This window comes from Berkeleyomyces rouxiae, assembly GCF_048999995.1.
Source record: "Berkeleyomyces rouxiae strain 22BRR77 chromosome Unknown BrBRR77_ptg000002l, whole genome shotgun sequence".
In the NCBI taxonomy this organism is placed as follows: domain Eukaryota; kingdom Fungi; phylum Ascomycota; class Sordariomycetes; order Microascales; family Ceratocystidaceae; genus Berkeleyomyces; species Berkeleyomyces rouxiae.
The window spans coordinates 2,154,125-2,172,101 of NW_027396492.1; the positions used below are offsets into that span (position 1 = coordinate 2,154,125).

General features: G+C 57.9%; 5 protein-coding genes across 5 annotated transcripts; 1 reads left to right on the forward strand and 4 right to left on the reverse strand.

The window, feature by feature from the left end:
- Positions 1-734: 734 nt before the first annotated feature.
- Positions 735-4,235, reverse strand: BROUX77_002137 (uncharacterized protein; the record flags this gene model as incomplete). Its single annotated transcript, XM_073746644.1, has 1 exon — positions 735-4,235. One exon carries the CDS (start codon positions 4,233-4,235, stop codon positions 735-737), a length of 3,501 nt encoding a protein of 1,166 aa, XP_073607219.1.
- Positions 4,236-4,646: 411 nt separating this feature from the next.
- Positions 4,647-6,314, reverse strand: BROUX77_002138 (uncharacterized protein; the record flags this gene model as incomplete). The annotated part of the gene is made up of 1 exon (XM_073746646.1): positions 4,647-6,314. The coding sequence occupies one exon, from the start codon at positions 6,312-6,314 to the stop codon at positions 4,647-4,649; it is 1,668 nt and encodes a 555-aa protein (XP_073607220.1).
- Positions 6,315-6,939: 625 nt separating this feature from the next.
- BROUX77_002139 (uncharacterized protein) lies at positions 6,940-10,443 on the reverse strand (the record flags this gene model as incomplete). The annotated part of the gene is made up of 1 exon (XM_073746647.1): positions 6,940-10,443. The coding sequence occupies one exon, from the start codon at positions 10,441-10,443 to the stop codon at positions 6,940-6,942; it is 3,504 nt and encodes a 1,167-aa protein (XP_073607221.1).
- A 411-nt stretch (positions 10,444-10,854) lies between these two features.
- BROUX77_002140 (uncharacterized protein) lies at positions 10,855-12,537 on the reverse strand (the record flags this gene model as incomplete). The annotated part of the gene is made up of 1 exon (XM_073746648.1): positions 10,855-12,537. One exon carries the CDS (start codon positions 12,535-12,537, stop codon positions 10,855-10,857), a length of 1,683 nt encoding a protein of 560 aa, XP_073607222.1.
- Positions 12,538-13,455: 918 nt separating this feature from the next.
- On the forward strand, positions 13,456-14,874 carry BROUX77_002141 (uncharacterized protein; the record flags this gene model as incomplete). Its single annotated transcript, XM_073746649.1, has 1 exon — positions 13,456-14,874. The coding sequence occupies one exon, from the start codon at positions 13,456-13,458 to the stop codon at positions 14,872-14,874; it is 1,419 nt and encodes a 472-aa protein (XP_073607223.1).
- Positions 14,875-17,977: the final 3,103 nt, after the last annotated feature.

Consider the following 17,977-nt stretch of genomic DNA (forward strand, 5'->3'; position numbering starts at 1 on the left):
GATTTACACGAACATGAGAAAACCATCAGATCAAAACGACACGATTGAACCAAGACCAAGAAGCCATTTAACTTGACTTACGTGACCAACCCGCATGGAAAGCATCACACCACCCACTGTGAGGCAGACACGGATCCGAAAGAGCATGCCAGATACGAAAAGACTCTGATCATCGGAGCCTGTTGACCCCCGCCAAAGAGCTAGCCCACGATGTCAGAGTGGCCAGGGACCCAGATCGCTTCCACACCCACGGCTCCGTCTGGCCAGGATCTAGGTCGTGGCCGGGCTGGGCGTCGTGAATCCCGGCGGCCCCTGCACCGGAAAAAAAATCTAAAATGACAAAAAAGCCAGCGTGAACCTCCTTGATTGATGATTGATTGATTGATTCTTTATTTACCTGTCTACTCGCGAGGTATTCTCGACATACGACAGGGGACTAAAACTAGTACCAAGAAATACATACAGAAGCTAAAGAACCAAAAACCCAGAATCATGCATACAGAAAATCCCCACAGCACGAAGTATAATGACGGAGGGTCCCCCGACCGCCCAGCGCAATGGCTGTCCTTCGCTTGTAAGGCCCCAAACAAGACCCCAAGCCTCGGCCTTTACCCTGTAGAAGACCAAACCCAAAAGAAAGATAGAACATGACAAAAGAAAAGTAACAAAGGAAAGACAAGAAGTAGAGAGAGAAAGGGAGAACGAGCAAACAGACGAGAGTGGCAGCGCGCGCGCTAAGCCGAGAGGCCCGGGGGAGCCCCCGCACTGGGAGGTGGAGGGGCGGGCGGTGGTAGGCTCGACGGGGAGCGAGCGGGAGGGTCGGCGGCCTGTGGGTGCACCTCAGTCCTCGCACGGCGGTGGGCGAGCAGCACAGTGGGTGCTTTAGCTGCCTTGGCGGCCAGCCAGGTGGCCCCGCGCTTGGTGCCTATCAACTTCTGGAAGAAGCTGCGGGACACCCGCTGTGGGTTCCGGGGGCAGACCCAAACATGCTCTGGGGCGGTCTCCGATCCGCAAAGGGGGCAGGAGAGCACGGCGTCCACATGTTCGAAGCGGCGATGGTAGGCCGCAAAGTCGCCATGGCCGGACAGAGCAGTCAGCACTGCGCAGGCGAGCTTGCGATCTGTCTCGTCAAGGAGACTTGACCAAGCCTTCTTGGGGGGTTCAACTGGGCGGTGCAGATGGGGTCTGATGGCGCGTCCCTCCTCTGCCCACCAGGCGCGGAAAGCAGAGTCGAGACAGGAGCGGAAATAGTGGCGGGCCCAGGAGAGCGACATGCCGTCCAGCCAGATGTTTGTCCTGGCCCCTAGCTTTGCTTGCCCATCTGCGAGCTCATTGCCCGCGATGTCGGAGTGGCCCGGGACCCAAATAGCCTCTACCTCGGGTGGGCCGTCGGGCCAGGGCCTTGGTCGTGGCCGCTCTGGGTGCGGTCTGATCCAGCTTGCGCAGATCATCTGGGCGCGCCTCAGATACTGCTCGGAGGTGCCCGGCTTGGCGTAGCGAGACGTGAGCCGGTTCACTGCGGCGAGATTGTCGGAGCAGATCCAGACCTTGCGGCACTGTGGCTTCTCCCATGAGTCGACCTCTGCCAGGGCCTTGGCGATGGCCAGCACCTCGGCGTCATGGACTTCGGCGCGGAACGGGGCAGGGCAGTTGCCCGTGGACAGGGTCCTGCCGTCCTGAATGACCACCCAGCCGGCGCCGACCTTGTCATCCCTCAGCTTGGATCCATCCGTATAGATCCAGAGATCTGAGGGGTCCGAGGAGCGGACTAGTAGCTGGTGGGCCGCGGCTGCGGCCTCCTTGTCGCCTTGCAGCGGGGGGCGGGTTGTCGGGAGCACTCCCTTGCACCTAGCAGGGAGGCTCGTGGCGATCCTGTGCGGGAGTAGCCTCTTGAGCGTACCCAGCTTGCCACCATCGGTGTCTCCGAACCCTAAGGGGTGGTTTGCCGGGGCTAGAGATGCCCTGATGCCGGCCGAGGCCAGGAGGTGGTCGAGGACGCAGCTCATGGGGGGGAACCCCGATGCCAGGTTGAAGATCGCACATGGCGTCGTGCAATATAAGGGCAGCGCAGCACGTAGTCCCCTCCTGACCGTGCGGTCCAGGATGTGGGCAGCCCCGAGAAGGCCCCGGGAAGGCTTGGTTGGCGAGGGGCCAGGGCGCCACCACGTGGCCGCCGCGTATGTCAGTTTCGTGACCACGCAGGCGCGGACGGCCGTGAGAGCCCCCCTAATCGGCGCGCCCTTCCAACAACCGGACAAGATCTGGATGCCTCGGATCACGGGCGCCGTCCTCTGGGCTACGTCGCGGATGTGCGGCAGGAACGACAGGTTGCGGGACCACAACACGCCCAGCCAGCGCAGAGTCCCGCGAGGGTCCACCGGTTGGAGTGTGGAACCGTCCGGGAGACGCGCGCTCGGGTTTAGGCCGTGGCGCTTGCGCGTCACGTGCAGGAGGTCAGACTTGGCGAGGTCTAGCGCCATGCCGTTCTCTGTGCACCAACTGTTCACCAGTTCCAACGAGCGAGAAAGGGCGGTGCAATTCTCCTCCAAGGACAAGCTAGAGTGGACCAAGCAGCCATCGTCGGCGTATCCGCGGAGAGAGCTGGGGAGATTCATCCTGAACAGCGGAGCCATATACAGCATGAACAGGATGGGGGATATGGGCGAGCCCTGGGGCAGGCTGCCGCCTGTAGGCTGGAGAGGGTCGGCCACGCCGTCGAGAGATAGCGACGCCGTGCGCCCGGACAAGAAGGATGCCACCCAGCGGCAAGTCTCGGCGGGACAACCAAGCTCCACCAATCTCTTCACCATCCGGTTGGGCTGAACCGCATCGAACGCCCCCTTTATGTCAAAGGTGAGCACTGAGGATTCTGACTTGCCGTCGGCGTAGAACTCTAGAGAGTGTGCCAGACGCAGGCACATGTCTTCCGCGCTGCGTCCGGGGACCGCGCCAGCGTAGTTCTCCCCGATGTGACCAGCTTCCAGCGCCCAGTGAGAGAGCCGGCGGGCGATGATCCTCTCTAGGCACTTGGCCAGAGTCGGGAGGAGGGAGATCAGTCGGTAGGCCCGCGGCGAAGAACGGTCCTTCTTATTCGGTTTGGCGAGGGCGATCACCTTGGCTTCTTTGAAAGAGGCGGCGTGGTGGCCCCAGGAAAGGCTCGCGTTGAACAGATGCATGATCTGCCTCTGTAAAACAGGCCACGCGAGTTTCAAGACGTTGTTGGTCAAGCCGTCTGGGCCCGGTGCGGTGTTGCGCGGGCTTCGGAGCGCAGCCTCCAACTCCCCGTTGGTGATGCGGGTCCGTCTTTGCTCATCTAGAGCGATGTGTGGCGGGTCGACGTCGCCTGGGCGGTCGGAAGGCATGTGCACCCTGCGAAGGAGGGCGATCTTCTCCGTGGTGTCCTGCACTGTGGCTTCCGCGCCATCGGACGGGGCCAGGGCAGGGGAGTGCCGGTTCGGCGCTTTCGTCCTCCATTTGACCATCCGGAAGATGTCTCGGGACCGCGCGACGTTGGCGAGGAGGTCGTCGTAGAAGGCCCGGGCTGCACTCCTGAGAGCAGACCTCAGGCGTTTTTTGGCTTCGCGGCGGACGGCCCTAGCCTCCTGTTCCTCCGTGGGCGAGCCGGCGTGCTTCACGCGGGCCCGAGCTGCCCTCTGGTCGGCGCTGGCTTCCCGACATTCGTCGTTCCACCAGGGAAAGCTTTTGGCTTTTCCTTCGGACCTTGGGGTCGAGGCAATTAGCGCGTCCAGAATGACGTTTTGCAGGAGTCGCGCAAACTCGTCTATGTGCCTGTCCTGAGGGACTTGGCTTCCTGCCCTGCGGTACTCCGCGACAAGGGAGTCTAGGCGGGTCGCGCCGGCCTTGCACGCGGCATCGAACCTCTCCTTGTCTAGCTTGTCTATAAGGAACCTGCCGGGTGGAGCCGGGGCCGGCGCGTGGCCGTGCAGAGGAAGGGTCACCAGGAGCGGGAAATGGTCGCTGCCGCAGGTGAGTTCCTCTCGGAGGTCGACGCTCGCGCCCGTGACAAAAAGTGCCGAAGACAGCAATGCGAGGTCGATGACGCTTCCGGACTCGTGGGTTTGCTCACCCTCCGCGTTGCCAAGGAGGAGGGCTCGCTCTTCCATCCAGGCTAGCAGAAGCTCTGCGTCGTTGTCGTCGGTGTCGCTCCGGGGGTCCCAGGCGCTGTGGTGGAGGTTGAAGTCGCCCACTACCACCGACCGCGGCCCTGGCTGCATGCTGGTCAGGAGACGTAGCGCCTCCCCTGTCCTAGCCGAACCTGTCCCGGCATTGTAAAGGTTTACGATGCTGAATGTGCGCCCCCCGATTAGGACCTCCACAATGATGACATCCTGGTGTTCCTCTCTCATGTAGGCCTTTTGGAAGCGAAGCCCGTGTCTTTTTGTCGAAATGTATGTGGCTACTCGGGGTTTCGAGCGCCAGTTACCCTCCGGGACTATTACCTGATAGGAGGGGTGCCTAGGGAACGTTCTGTTCCCCGGGTCTGCGCTTGACGGGGCCTCTTGGAGGCAGACCACATCCACCTGGTCTTCATGCGCCTTATGTAGCAACGACTGTGCACAGGTCCAGGACCTTTGCACATTCGCAGAAATCATTTGCAATACTGTGTCGTTAGGGTGTCCTAACATTTACAGAAGTTCCTCGTCATTGTCGTCTACCTGCATTGAATCCCGTGTTTCAGGGGACTCGCTGGAGGTGGGCAGGGGGTAGGGTTGCAGCTGGGCGGCCTGTGATGGGGCGGTCGGTGGCTGGCTGGGCGCCGAGGAGGCAGGGGAGGGGGAAGCCTGGGAGCTTGAAGGGCTCTTCGTCTGTGACGACGGCCGGGCCGGGGGGGCCGAGGTGACGGCCGTGGAAGGCGCCTGGGAGGGCACTGGGGACGGGGCCTTGTCTCCCTGGGCGGCGGCTGCCGGGGTAGACGACTGCGTCTCGGTATCGGCCGGGCATTTGCGGTCAAAGTGGCGGACCCGGCAGCGTGTGCAGAACGGGAAACGCTCCAGGGTGTTGTCAGGGGAGACCATGTGCAGCTCTCCGAGTGTCGCTACGCGACGGGGAACCGCAGACGGGGCCACAAGGCCTTCGTGGAAGGCGATGTGGGCGCGGAAGGTGGGCACGCCCGCCTTGCCAACGTACTTCGACAGCGTGGCGCTGGCGGAGACGACTCCAAAGGCCTGTTCGATATCCTGACGGACATCGTCTAGGGTGACCCGGTGGAGCATCACGGCGCCAGGGGTCTTGGGGTCCTCGACCGTGATCGAGGTTGGCAGTCCGTGTACGATGTACTTGGACCAAGCGTCCCTCTTGTGGACCTTCTCCGCAGTCAGGTTGGCGCGGATGCGCTCAGCGTGGCTGAGGAATTTGCCGACGTCACGGACGGCTGTCAGGGCAAAGCCCGTCTTGGTGGCGGTGGCGGTGCCTGCGCCCTCGCCGCGGGGGATGCCCGCGTTGGCCTTCGTTACGATGTAAGCCGGCGAGAGCTTCCGGAGGGGGGAATCGGTGGGCACAACCACGAAGAGGCGGTTGTCGGCGGGGGTGGCCTTTTCAGGGACCACGCTGGCTTTGCCCTGTCTGGGCTTGGGGGCTCCGGCCGAGGGAGCCGCGGGCTGGGCAGCCTTGGACGCTTTTTTGCCCTTGCGGGCGACGGTGCTCCAGGATTCCTTATCCAAGGACTCGGTGGGCGCTGCGGGAGCGGCAGCAGGGGGGTCGCGGGCTGATGGTGCCTCTGACGGGGTCGATGGGCGGGCGGGGCGCTCGCGTTGCGGCGCCGGGGAGGGGGTCGTGTCGCGAGGGGCACGGTTGGGGGGAGGCTGGGGCGCGCCTGTCATGGCGTGCTGGAGGGTGTCTAGAAGACCCTGTTGCAGGAAGTCTAGAAGTTTGCGCGTCGACTCGTGCGCGCTGGCCTGCGGGGCCATTGCGGCCAGGCAGTTGTCGGCCATGGCCGAGAAAGTGTTCAGCATCCTATCACGGGTTGCTGCTTCCGCGTCTTTCTGGTTGCGGAGGGCGTCGGCTAGAGCCTTTACGGGGCCGACGGGGAGCGAGATGGGAGCGTAGTGAGCCTCTTGGGGGAGGGGCGCGTCTTCGCTCCTGACGCGTTTTGCGCCTGTCGCGACGCGCGCGACGGAAGAGGGGAGCCTCTGAGGGGCCTGGCCGGCGAGGTTCGGCGAGAACGACGCGGAGGAGGGGACAGTGGTGGGCACGGGGGAGGGGTCGCTGGCGGGCGAGGTGGCCTGCGCATACGTCAATGACGGAGGCGCGGACGCGGGCGCGGCGGGCGCGGGCGCGTGGACGGACGCGATCATCTTAGGGATGACAGGACCTGCCGGGGGCGAAAATAAAGTAAAGTAGTTTGCAATAATGGTAGCTGTTAGCTTGGTCGAAATGTCGAAGGTGCCCTCTGAAAATGGAGGAAAATGTTGGTGGCGGAGGAGGTTGATTTGATTTGATTTGATTGTCTTTATTTTACCTGTCTACTCGCGAGGTATTCTCGACATACGACAGGGGACTAAAACTAGTACCAAGAAATACATACAGAAGCTAAAGAACCAAAAACCCAGAATCATGCATACAGAAGGCGGAGGAGGGGATTGATTGATTGATTCTTTATTTACCTGTCTACTCGCGAGGTATTCTCGGCATACGACAGGGGACTACAAGTAGTACCAGAAATTACATACAGAAACAGAAACCTAAAATCCAAACCATGCATACAGAAACCCCCCGCACAAAGTGTAATGACTAAAGTGTGTCCACCCGCCCAGCCCAGAGGCTGTCCTTTGCTTGTGTGGCCCCAAACCTGGCCCAGAGTCCTGGCCTCGCCGCTGATGCAGACCAAACATAAAAACAAAAACAAAGGAAACAACAAAGGGAAGTACAAATAAAGAGAGAAACAAGTAGGAAAAAGGAGGTGATGGCAGCGCAAACGCGCTAAGGGGGAGACCCCGAGGGTACGCCGTCTCCAGGTGGCAGAGGGAGTGCGGGAGGGGCCGCGTCTTGCGCCCGCGTGTCCGGCCTCATGCGGCGGTGAGCCAACAGGGCCGTGGGGGCTTTGGCTGCTTTGGCGGCCAGCCAGCAGGCTCCGCGCTTGGTACCGATCAACTTCTGAAAGAAGCTGCTGGACACCCGCTGTGGGTTGTGGTGGCAAACCCAGATGTGCTCCGGGCTCGTGTCGGCTCCGCAGAGGGGACAGGAGGGCACGGCGTCCTCGTGCTCGAAACGGCGGTGATAGGCCGCAAAGTCGCCGTGTCCTGACAAAGCTGTCAGCACCGCGCGGGCGAGGTTGCGATCGGTCTCGTCAAGGAGACTTGTCCAAGCCTTCTTCGGGGCCTGCACCGGGCGGCGCAGGTGAGGTCTGGAGTTGCGACCCTCTGCCTCCCACCAGGCGCGAAATGCGGTAGTGACCCGGGCGCGGAATTCACTGCGTGCCCAGGAGAGTGACATGCCAGTCCTTGTGGTGATTATGTCTGCACCCCACCTGGCTTGTCTGTCGGCGAGCTCGTTGCCCACGACATCGGAGTGGCCTGGAACCCAGATCGCTTCCACCTTAATGGCTCCATCTGGCCACGGTCTTGGCCGCGGATGGTTGGCGTCGGGACGTAACCAGTCCGCGCAAATTGTTTGGGCTCTCCGAAGGTGTTCCTCGGAGGTTCCGGGCTTGACGTCCCGGGACGTGAGTCTACTCACCGCTGCCATGTTGTCTGAACAGATCCAGACTTTGCGGCACCGCGGTTTGTCCCGCAGGTCGACGGCGGTTATGGCCTCGGCAATGGCCAGCACTTCGGCGTCGTGCACCTCGGCGCGGAAAGGGACCGGGCGGTTTCCCGAGAGCAGGACCTGTCCCCCCTGGATAATTACCCAGCCGGCGCCAACCCTGTTCGGACTCAGCTTCGAGCCGTCTGTGTATAGCCACAGGTCTGAGGGGGGGGAGGAGCGGACCAGAGCGAGGTGTGCTGCAGCGGCAGCCTCTTTGTCACCCCGGATCGGGGCCCGGGTCGAAGGTAGCTTGCCCTTGCATGGCGGCGGGAAGCTCGTGGACAGCTCGTATGGGAGCATACTCCTGAGCTCGCCCAGTATGCCCCACATTGGCCTTATGGAGCCGAGGGGGTGGTTTGGCGGGGCCAGCGCGACTCTGAGAGCAGCCGACCCAAGGAGGTTGTCCAGCGCATAGCGCATGGGAGGGAAGCCCGATGCGAGGTTGTATATTGCACAGGGTGTGGTGCAATATAGCGGCAGGGCGGCGCGGAGGCCTCTGCGGACGGTGCGGTCGAGGAGGCTTGAGGCCCCCAGTAACCCGCGGCTCAGCGGGGCGTCGGGCGGGGTTGGGCGCCACCATGTGGCCGCAGCGTAAGACAGCTTGGCAACCACGCATGCGCGGACCGCCGTGAGGGCACCCTTGATCGGGGCGCCTTTCCAGCACCCGGACAGAATCTGGATGCCGCGAATGGCCGGTGCCGTCCTCTGTGCCACGTCTCGGATGTGTGGCACGAAGGAGAGGTTACGTGACCAGCGCACGCCGAGCCAGCGCAGGGTCTCGCGAGGGCTGACCGCCTCCAGCGTAGAGCCGTCGGGGAGTCGCAGGCTTGGGTTTTGTCCATGACGCTTGCGCGTCACGTGCAGAAGTTCGGACTTCGTCAGGTCGAGCGCCATGCCGTTGTCCGTGCACCAGCTGTCAACGAGCTCCAGAGAGCGGGAGAGAACCGAGCAGTTGCCTTCGAGGGACGAGTCTGAGTTGACTAGGCAACCATCGTCAGCGTACCCACGGAGAGTGCAGGGGAGTGGCATCTTGAACAGCGGCGACATGAACAGCATGAACAAGATTGGGGAGATGGGCGAGCCCTGTGGGAGGCTGCCACCTGTTGGCTGGAGAGCGTCGGAGACGCCGTCTAAGGTTAGGGAAGCCCGCCTGCCCGCCAGGAACGAGGACACCCATCGACATGTTCCAGCCGGGCACCCCAGGTCCGCCAGTCGTTTGACCATGCGGTTCGGATGCACGGCGTCGAAGGCCCCCTTGATATCAAAGGTGAGGACCGAAGACTCACCCCTGAGGTCGGCTGTGCGCTCGAGAGAGTGCGCCAGGCGTAGGCACATGTCCTCGGCGCTGCGCCCCGGAACCGCACCGGCGTAGTTGTCTTGGATGTGACCTGCCTCCAGCGCCCAGCACGAGAGACGGCGGGCGACTATCCTTTCCAGGCACTTGGCCAGGGTCGGGAGCAGCGAGATGAGCCGGTAGGCCCGTGGCGACGAGCGATCCTTCTTGTTGGGCTTTGGCAGGGCGATCACCTTAGCCTCTTTGAAGGAGGCAGGGTGGTGGCCCCAGAAGAAGCTTGCGTTGAACAAATGGGTGACCTGCCGCTTGAGGGAGGGCCAGGCCAGTTTCAGGACGTTGTTCGAGAGGCCGTCCGGGCCGGGGGCAGTGTTGCGCGGCCTCCAAAGAGCAGCTTCCACCTCGTCTCTGGTGATTCGGGCGCGTGTCGGCGGGGCTTCCGTCCTGGAGCCCCAGGTCCTCGGTTCCACCTGCAGGGCGGGGGATTCGATGTCCCCTGGCCGGGCGGAAGGCATGTGCACGCTGCGAAGGAGAGCGATCTTTTCCGTGGTGTCTTGTACCGTGGCCTCCGCTCCGTCCGCCGGCGATAGTGCTGGGGAGTGGCGGTGCGGAGCTTTCGTCCTCCATTTCACGATACGGAAGAGGTCTCGGGTATCAGTGACCTTCGCCAGCAAGTCGGCGTAGAAAGCCCGAGCCGCGCTCCTGAGTGCGCGCCTGAGGCGCTTCTTGGCTTCGCGGCGTTCGGTCCTGGCCTCTTGTGCTGCGGCCTGTGTCGTTGCCTTTTCCACCCTGTTCCGCGCTGCGCTTTGCTCCGCACGCGCGACGCTGCACTCCTTGTTCCACCATGGGAAGCTCTTGGCCTTGCCCAGAGACTTGGGCGTTGATGCGACCAGGGCGTCCAGGATCACATCCTGTAGAAGTCTCGCGAAGTCGTCAATGTGCTTTTTCTCCGGGATCTGGCCGTCTGACCTCCGGTACTCTCTCACAAGGTCGTCCAGGCGAGCCGCGCCGGCCTTGCATGCCGCGTCGAACTTCTTTTTGTCAAGCTTATCCATGAGGAAGCGCCCCGCGGGGCTCGGGACCACTGTGTGCCCTGGCAGCGGGATGGACACCAAGAGCGGGAAGTGGTCACTTCCGCATGTCAGATCGTCCCGTAGCTCCACGCTCGCCCCGGTGACAAAAAGAGGCGACGACATTATGGTAAGGTCTATGACACTCCCTGACTCGTGGGTTGGCTCCCCATCCGCGTTGCCCAGCAGAAGGGCACGCTCTTCCATCCAGGCCAGTAGGAGCTCGGCGTCGTTGTCGTCCGTGGCGCATCGGGGGTCCCAGGCACTGTGGTGGAGGTTGAAGTCGCCCACTACCACAGACCGCGGCCCTGGCTGCATGCTGGTCAGAAGACGAAGCGCCTCCCCTGTCCTAGCCGAACCTGTCCCGGCATTGTAAAGGTTTACGATGCTGTACGTGTGCCCCCCGATTAGGACCTCCACAATGATGACATCCTGGTGTTCTTCCCTCATGTAGGCCTTTTGGAAGCGAAGCCCGTGTCTTTTTGTCGAAATGTATGTGGCGACTCGGGGATTCGAGCGCCAGTTACCCTCCGGGACTATTACCTGATAGGAGGGGTGCCTAGGGAACGTTCTGTTCCCCGGGTCTGCGCTAGACGGGGCCTCTTGGAGGCAGACCACATCCACCTGGTCTTCATGCGCCTTGTGTAGCAACGACTGTGCACAGGTCCAGGACCTTTGCACATTCGCAGAAATCATTTGCAATACTGTGTCGTTAGGGTGTCCTAACATTTACAGAAGTTCCTCGTCATTGTCGTCTACCTGCATTGAATCCCGTGTTTCAGGGGACTCGCTGGAGGTGGGCAGGGGGGAGGGTTGCAGCTGGGCGGCCTGTGATGGGGCGGTCGATGGCTGGCTGGGTGCCGAGGAGGCAGGGGAGGGGGAAGCCTGGGAGCTTGAAGGGCTCTTCGTCTGTGACGACGGCCGGGCCGGGGGGGCCGAGGTGACGGCCGTGGAAGGCGCCTGGGAGGACGCTGGGGACGGGGCCTTGTCTCCCTGGGCGGCGGCAGCCGGGGTGGACGACTGCGTCTCGGTATCGGCCGGGCATTTGCGGTCAAAGTGGCGGACCCGGCAGCGTGTGCAGAACGGGAAGCGCTCCAGGGTGTTGTCTGCGGAGACCATGTGCAGCTCTCCAAGTGTCGCTACGCGGCGGGGAACCGCGGACGGGGACACCAGGCCTTCGTGGAAGGCGATGTGGGCGCGGAAGGTGGGCACGCCTGCCTTGCCAACGTACTTTGACAGCGTGGCGCTGGCGGAGACGACACCAAAGGCCTGTTCGATATCCTGACGGACATCGTCTAGGGTGACCCGGTGGAGCATCACGGCGCCGGGGGTCTTGGGGTCCTCGACCGTGATCGAGGTGGGCAGTCCGTGTACGATGTACTTGGACCAAGCATCCCTCTTGTGAACCTTCTCCGCAGTCAGGTTGGCGCGGATGCGCTCAGCGTGGCTGAGGAATTTGCCGACGTCACGGACGGCTGTCAGGGCAAAGCCCGTCTTGGTGGCGGTGGCGGTGCCTGCGCCCTCGCCGCGGGGGATGCCCGCGTTGGCCTTCGTTACGATGTAGGCCGGCGAAAGCTTCCGGAGGGGGGAGTCGGTTGGCACAACCACGAAAAGGCGGTTGTCGGTGGGGGCGGTCTTGGGGGCTGAGCTGGGGTTGCCCTGTTTGGCCTTTGGGGCTCCGGTCGAGGGGGCGGCGGGTTGGGTGGCCTTGGATGCTTTTTTGCCCTTGCGGGCGACTGTGCTCCAGGATTCCTTGTCCGAGGACTCGGTGGGCGCTGCAGGAGCAGCAGCAGAGGGGTGGTGTGCAGGCTGGGCCTTTGATGGAGCCGGGGCCGGGGCCGGGGCCGTGTTAGGGGCGGGTGGCACGGGCTGTGCGGCCGGGGGGAGAGAGGTGTTTGTGGCAGCGCCCGTGGGGGGCGCGAGGGGTGAACCTGTCATCACGGCCACCAGGCCGTTCTCCAGGATTGAGGCCAGGTCGTTAACGATCTGGCGGGTAGACGCGAAGGCCTCCGCGTGGGGGGCCATGGAGGCCAGGCAGTTGTCGGCCATTGTCAAGAAAATGCTGGCCAAGCGATCTCTCGCGGCCGCTTCCGCATCCTGCTTGGTGCGGATCTTGTCGGCCAGGGCCTGGAAGCGACCGACCGGGAGCGAGATGGGAGCGTAGTGAGCCTCTTGGGGGAGGGGCGCGTCTTCGCTCCTGACGCGTTTTGCGCCTGTCGCGACGCGCGCGACGGAAGAGGGGAGCCCCTGAGGGGCCTGGCCGGCGAGGTTCGGCGAGAACGACGCGGAGGAGGGGACAGTGGTGGGCACGGGGGAGGGGTCGCTGGCGGGCGAGGTGGCCTGCGCGTACGTCAATGACGGAGGCGCGGACGCGGGCGCGGCGGGCGCGGGCGCTTGGACGGACGCGATCATCTTAGGGATGACAGGACCTGTCGGGGGCGAAAATAAAGTAAAGTAGTTTGCAATAATGGTAGCTGTTAGCTTGGTCAAAATGTCGAAGGTGCCCTCTGAAAATCGAGGAAAATGTTGTTGAGTGGCCTCGTGATGTGATGTTTTTGGCGGAGGAGGGGATGGTGTAGGTTGAAACCCTATAGAAGACCAAACCCAAGCAAAAAAAAAAAAAAAAAAAAAAAAAAAAAAAAAAAAAAAAAAAAAAAACGTCCGCCTCATGTCATTTCGACGACTGGCGTGACAGGATGTCAAAAAGTAATGATACTGAGAGCGACGAGATTCGAACTCGCGAGGTTTCCCATTGCGGTTTTGGTTAATGGTTCTAACCTAAACACAACGCCTTAACCACTCGGCCACACTCCCAATGGTTATTGTTCAGGGTGCACTAACTCTATTATAAAGGAAACAAGCACATGGATCTACTCAGGATCATCTTATGAGTGTTTGACGAACACTCCGAATGATGTAAAATAGATGAAATGAAAGAAAAAGAAATATCTACACAGGTCTGGAAGTCTTTTCTCTCGGTAACAGCACGTGTATACCACCTGGTCATGAGAGATATCAAGTCGCCGGTAGAAGGTATTCTTCGGTCCTTTTAATCCAACAAAGTTTGTTTTTTTTTTTTTTTGCACTGTTCCATTCACAAGCCTATGGATGTTTGTGTGCCATATTGCATGCTCTTCAAATCTCAAATCATCAGACGTCAGATCGCCCCACAAAACTACAGCCCTTGTTACACCAGGTTTGAGTACGTTTTCAAGCTCCACAAAAGAGCTTTCTCAAGCACATAACAATCACCAGACTCAATACCGCTTGATTTCTCTCAACCTACTCTCTCAACCAACTCCAACAGATAATCAACTCACACTTGTCATCATGCTAGATGATGAAGATGCTCCAAATATCGATCGTACCGCCGCCGACGAAGGGCATATGGACGAAGATGGCGCTGAAGACTTAGCACCCGACTTCCGCCTCTTTGAGGCTATGCTAAAAAAGAAGAAGGGCTACTCGGGCACATCGATTCGCAAGGGCGAAAAAGACTTTGAGCAGCACGGAACCCAAGCACAATCAAATAGTTTGGAGCACAGTCGCCAGGTCATGGAAGAGATCCAGAGCTACGAACGTTTTCACAAGTACGAGACATGGAACCGCGGTTGGTTTTTCCCCAAGTATTGGAGCAGCTCGCTGGAGGAAAAAGTCAAAGACACCTCCAAGTTAAAGGAGCTTGGAAAAGACGACTTGTTCCTCCAAAACCGGGTTGTTGTGGTTGAGATGTTTAGTGGCACGCTGCAAAAGTCCATCGGTCGCACAATTCCTGGCGTAACCAAGTTTCATCCTGCATTTGGAAAGTCGTGGTTGCTTCCAGAAGAGGCCCTTTTCTTAGTAGAACGAGGCAATCTTGATCTCTGGTATCCCAGCAGACCGATAGAAGACCTCATGCCCGGATGGCCCCGCGAGATAGCGGAGCAGAGGGGGAACAATGAAAAGCCATTTCCTCAGTCCAGGCCCGACCCTAGTGACTACGAAAAAGGAACGCCACTCAGTCTACAGGCTGCGTATGCCATGCTTGTTGGGGAAGATGGAGAGGAATGTAAGGTCAGCTTGCGAAAGTATCAGGTCTACGCACATCTCAAGCGTGCCGGATTTCACGTATTCCCGGCCTGGGAAGAAGACGAAAACGATGGTGCCCAACCATGGACATTATGGAGCTGGATGACCTCGCTTTTGGACACGTCAGACTACTCTAAATCACAGAACGGTTCTTTGGTAGGACCCGGCGTCTACCATTCTTACAAATCAGTATACTCTCGCCTACAACAAATCCCACGTCACGTACCGACAAAGACGCTTGAGAACAAGAAGGCAGCAGAACAGCCTTTCAAGGTAGACTACTTTGTCTGGAAAGCTGATGGAGCTCCATTTACCAAGGGAAACCCACGAGCCCCCGATTTCAGGGTCTGCGTTGTTGATGCCAAAGACACTATGGTTCCTACACTGGACCAGGTCACAGCGTTACTAGAGACAACCCCATACTCACCGCCCTCCGAATCATGGCAGGGCCCTGGCCGCATGCACCAACGACTCAAGCATGGATATCGCAACGTGCTCATTGCCGTTGTTGACTGTGGTATCATCAGCTTCTCAAGATTCTGCGAAACGGCCTTTGCACTGGAAGATCAAACACCGCGTTTTGATATTTCTCGTAGCGTGAAAGGGCGCAAGAATGGTGGAGGTCGGGGCAGAGGACGAGGCAGAGGCAGAGGCGGTCGGGGCCGTGGAAGAGGGGGTTGAGCATGACTTCCCAATTATTTACACGACTAGCTATTCAAGGTTTTAAGGTGATGGAAATGAAAATGAAAACAAGTGTGTCTGATCTATCGCGATTCAATCAGCTGCAGTGCTACTTCTAAAAATGACTAGCCCTCAGCACTCATGCACACTGCACATGTATTCGATACAACATGATGTGCTTCAAAGCAGATGCAAAGTACATGCAAACAATAAACCTCTGGCTTCAAGTAAATTTCCTTGCCAGTGCAACATTTAAAGCCACTCACCGGCCTAGGAACTCACAGTAATACTTGTTTTATCGCCCACACAAATCAGCAAGAACCAATGACACCCTTCTACATAGCCATGTATTACATTACATAGTTACATACATACATACATACATACATGATGTGTAGAGTGGATTAGCAGTGAATATGTGAATGTGTACTTTGAGAAAGGAACAAGCTTCTGGCAACAGCCAAACCGGTCGGTTGGGACCCAACGAAACCGAGCCGAGTGCTATCACGTGACGAAATTTGTATGCACATGCGGAATGAATTAAATGCGAACTAAGCGCCACCTGCAATAGATTGGACTCTCTATTTGGGTGCAGTCAACAAAGGCCTCATGGAGACAGTAATCATTAGGGCAATTACACCTGGCCACATCTGGACACTTGTCACGAGGGTAACACCACTGGAAATATCGACAGGTCGCCCTGGCACTAACATCTGAGGCTTCCCTCTCAAGGAAGCTCCTCTCCTTTTTGAATTACCAAGTAGGTATAACGGTGTGCTTGGTGTGGTTAGTTGGTTAACTAGTTAGTTAGTTGTAAGTCAAACAGTCCGTTGTACAGATGTATGTACATACATCTATACATACATGTCCAGCACGTTGAGGACAGACAAAGGGAGACCACAAACATGAGACGCGACATGATCAGTCACGAACGTTGCATTCAGATGTCCATGTACTACAAGTAAGCATATTCAGTATTATTGAGGTAATGGGTTCGGATTAGATACAACTAGTTATCTCGCTTCAAAATGCCAATGTTGCGAAGACGGATATAGTGACAATGCTACTGCTTACCCAAAAATCATGCCTGAATGACGCCCGTCTTGTTTCGGAGGCGGATCCTCGGGACATTTTTGGTTGTAATCATGGCAAGAAAAAGAATGCGCATCTTGGGTCATATAGAGGACCGCTTTATGACCCATTATGATGCATACATACTATGGACTTGTATTTCTCAATCTGTGACTGTTCAAAATGTGGAGGCTTCTGTTCAGTCTTGGCAGTTTAGGCAGCGGTCACGATAGAAAATGCGAGGTAGATGTGTGGAGAAATGATCTCCATAGTATCAAGGATGGATGTTTTGTCAACAATATCGGGTGCTACGGTTGGCTTTTTTATATATAGCATCAAGTAGCAACTCACCCAAACCAGTTTCCACGCCACCCGAGGCCTAACCAGCTCCCGGCCTAACCAGCTCCCGCTATCAAAATACACACGGAGTGGCTTTTAATGCCATCCACTGGGCAGTAACAGTATTAACCAGCCCCTCTCTTCTTGTGTATGCGAACAGCATGATGTTGATGCATCGCATGGCATGGATGCATTTATCATGTGGATTATCCAAAGACCAGCAGCCAGCGCGCACAAATATGCACATGGTGTGCCATTTGGCCACGGCGATTGGTCGGGTCAGATTCATCACTGGTTTATGGCCACAAGACAACCGGCTCGTGATTTGCAACAACAGAGTTGGAAGCTCAGCAAACTTTTTGTCTGTCGCGCTGCGTTGAGTGAAACCATACTTATGATGGCACATGCCAGCAACTAGCACTATTCACAATGCGAATATACAGTGGGTCTGGCCCTAGCACCCAGCTTTTTATTGTGGTACTAACCAACTGTTCCGGTTGAGGGTGGTACGGCACGTCGACATGGAACTTGGCACAGAGCCCGAAGCCCAGATTCCAGAGCCCAGAGCCCAGAACGTGTCGCTTCCAGGCCCGTTCAGAAAAGTGTCTGTCTTGGTTATGTTGACTCAGTTACGGTCGATAGCCTTGGAGAACTATCAGGTATGATATGGCAACTTTGGCCTTTTGCCATATGCACGCTATGTTGCATTGTTGTATCTTTGTACTCCTTCAAAATGACACAAAGGTGTGCGGTACATCTCCTGTTTTTGTTTTGCCTACAGATAGACAGACACACAGATAGCGGCGGCCTCTGAGCCATTGAGCTTCTTGGGCCCATCCCTGTTCACCCTCGCCTCCCGCTTTTTTTTTATGTATGTACATACACATAATTATTGCACTACTATCAGTTCGTTGCCTCAAGATTCCATATACTTCCACCATAATCTTGCGTGCTTTACCAGACTCCCACAACCCGGCGAATGTGGATGTGGATGTGTATGGTTGCTGTTTGAACCAGCCAATGGCAGCTCTGATGCTCTCAAACTTTGTAGAGTCAACTATACGTTGGCAAATGCTCCAGTACTACCCAGCTCTGCCTTCACTACTTTTCTCCCCTAATGAATTCACTCTATGTATGTACTCTTGTCCTTCCATCAGATGCCCCTCCACAGCCATTGCACAATCTTTCCGCCACTGAAATGGGAGTCCCCTCCCTACTTGTTTCCCCCCTACATTCACATCGCTTGTCGACTTGGTTGGTTCGTTCCACCTTTCATTTGTCGTCACACAATCTCGCACCAACACAACTTTCACCGTAGCCTTGCCCTCGCCATGTATTTTCTTTTGTAGTTTTTTTTGCCGAATGGTAGAGCCATCCTGAATATGTGTGATTTTCCCTCCTCATGAAGATTCAGAATCAATAAGCCTCCAGCACTCGAGTCAAAACGCGTAGTTGTGTCGACATGATCACTCGATTTAGACTAGCGTCAACAGCCCAAGGCCATCCTTATTTGTTAGTTGAGCAAGGGTTAGTTATGGTGATAGGTTAACGAAATGTCTCGCAGAATCTGATTCATTGAAGAATGACTGGCGAAGTGCAATACTTATGCTTGTACCGTTACTTGTACTAGACCATCGTATTGACAGGCTTTGCCCCCTCAAGGCTATATAGTCTAGTAGGCCTCTCCTTGACC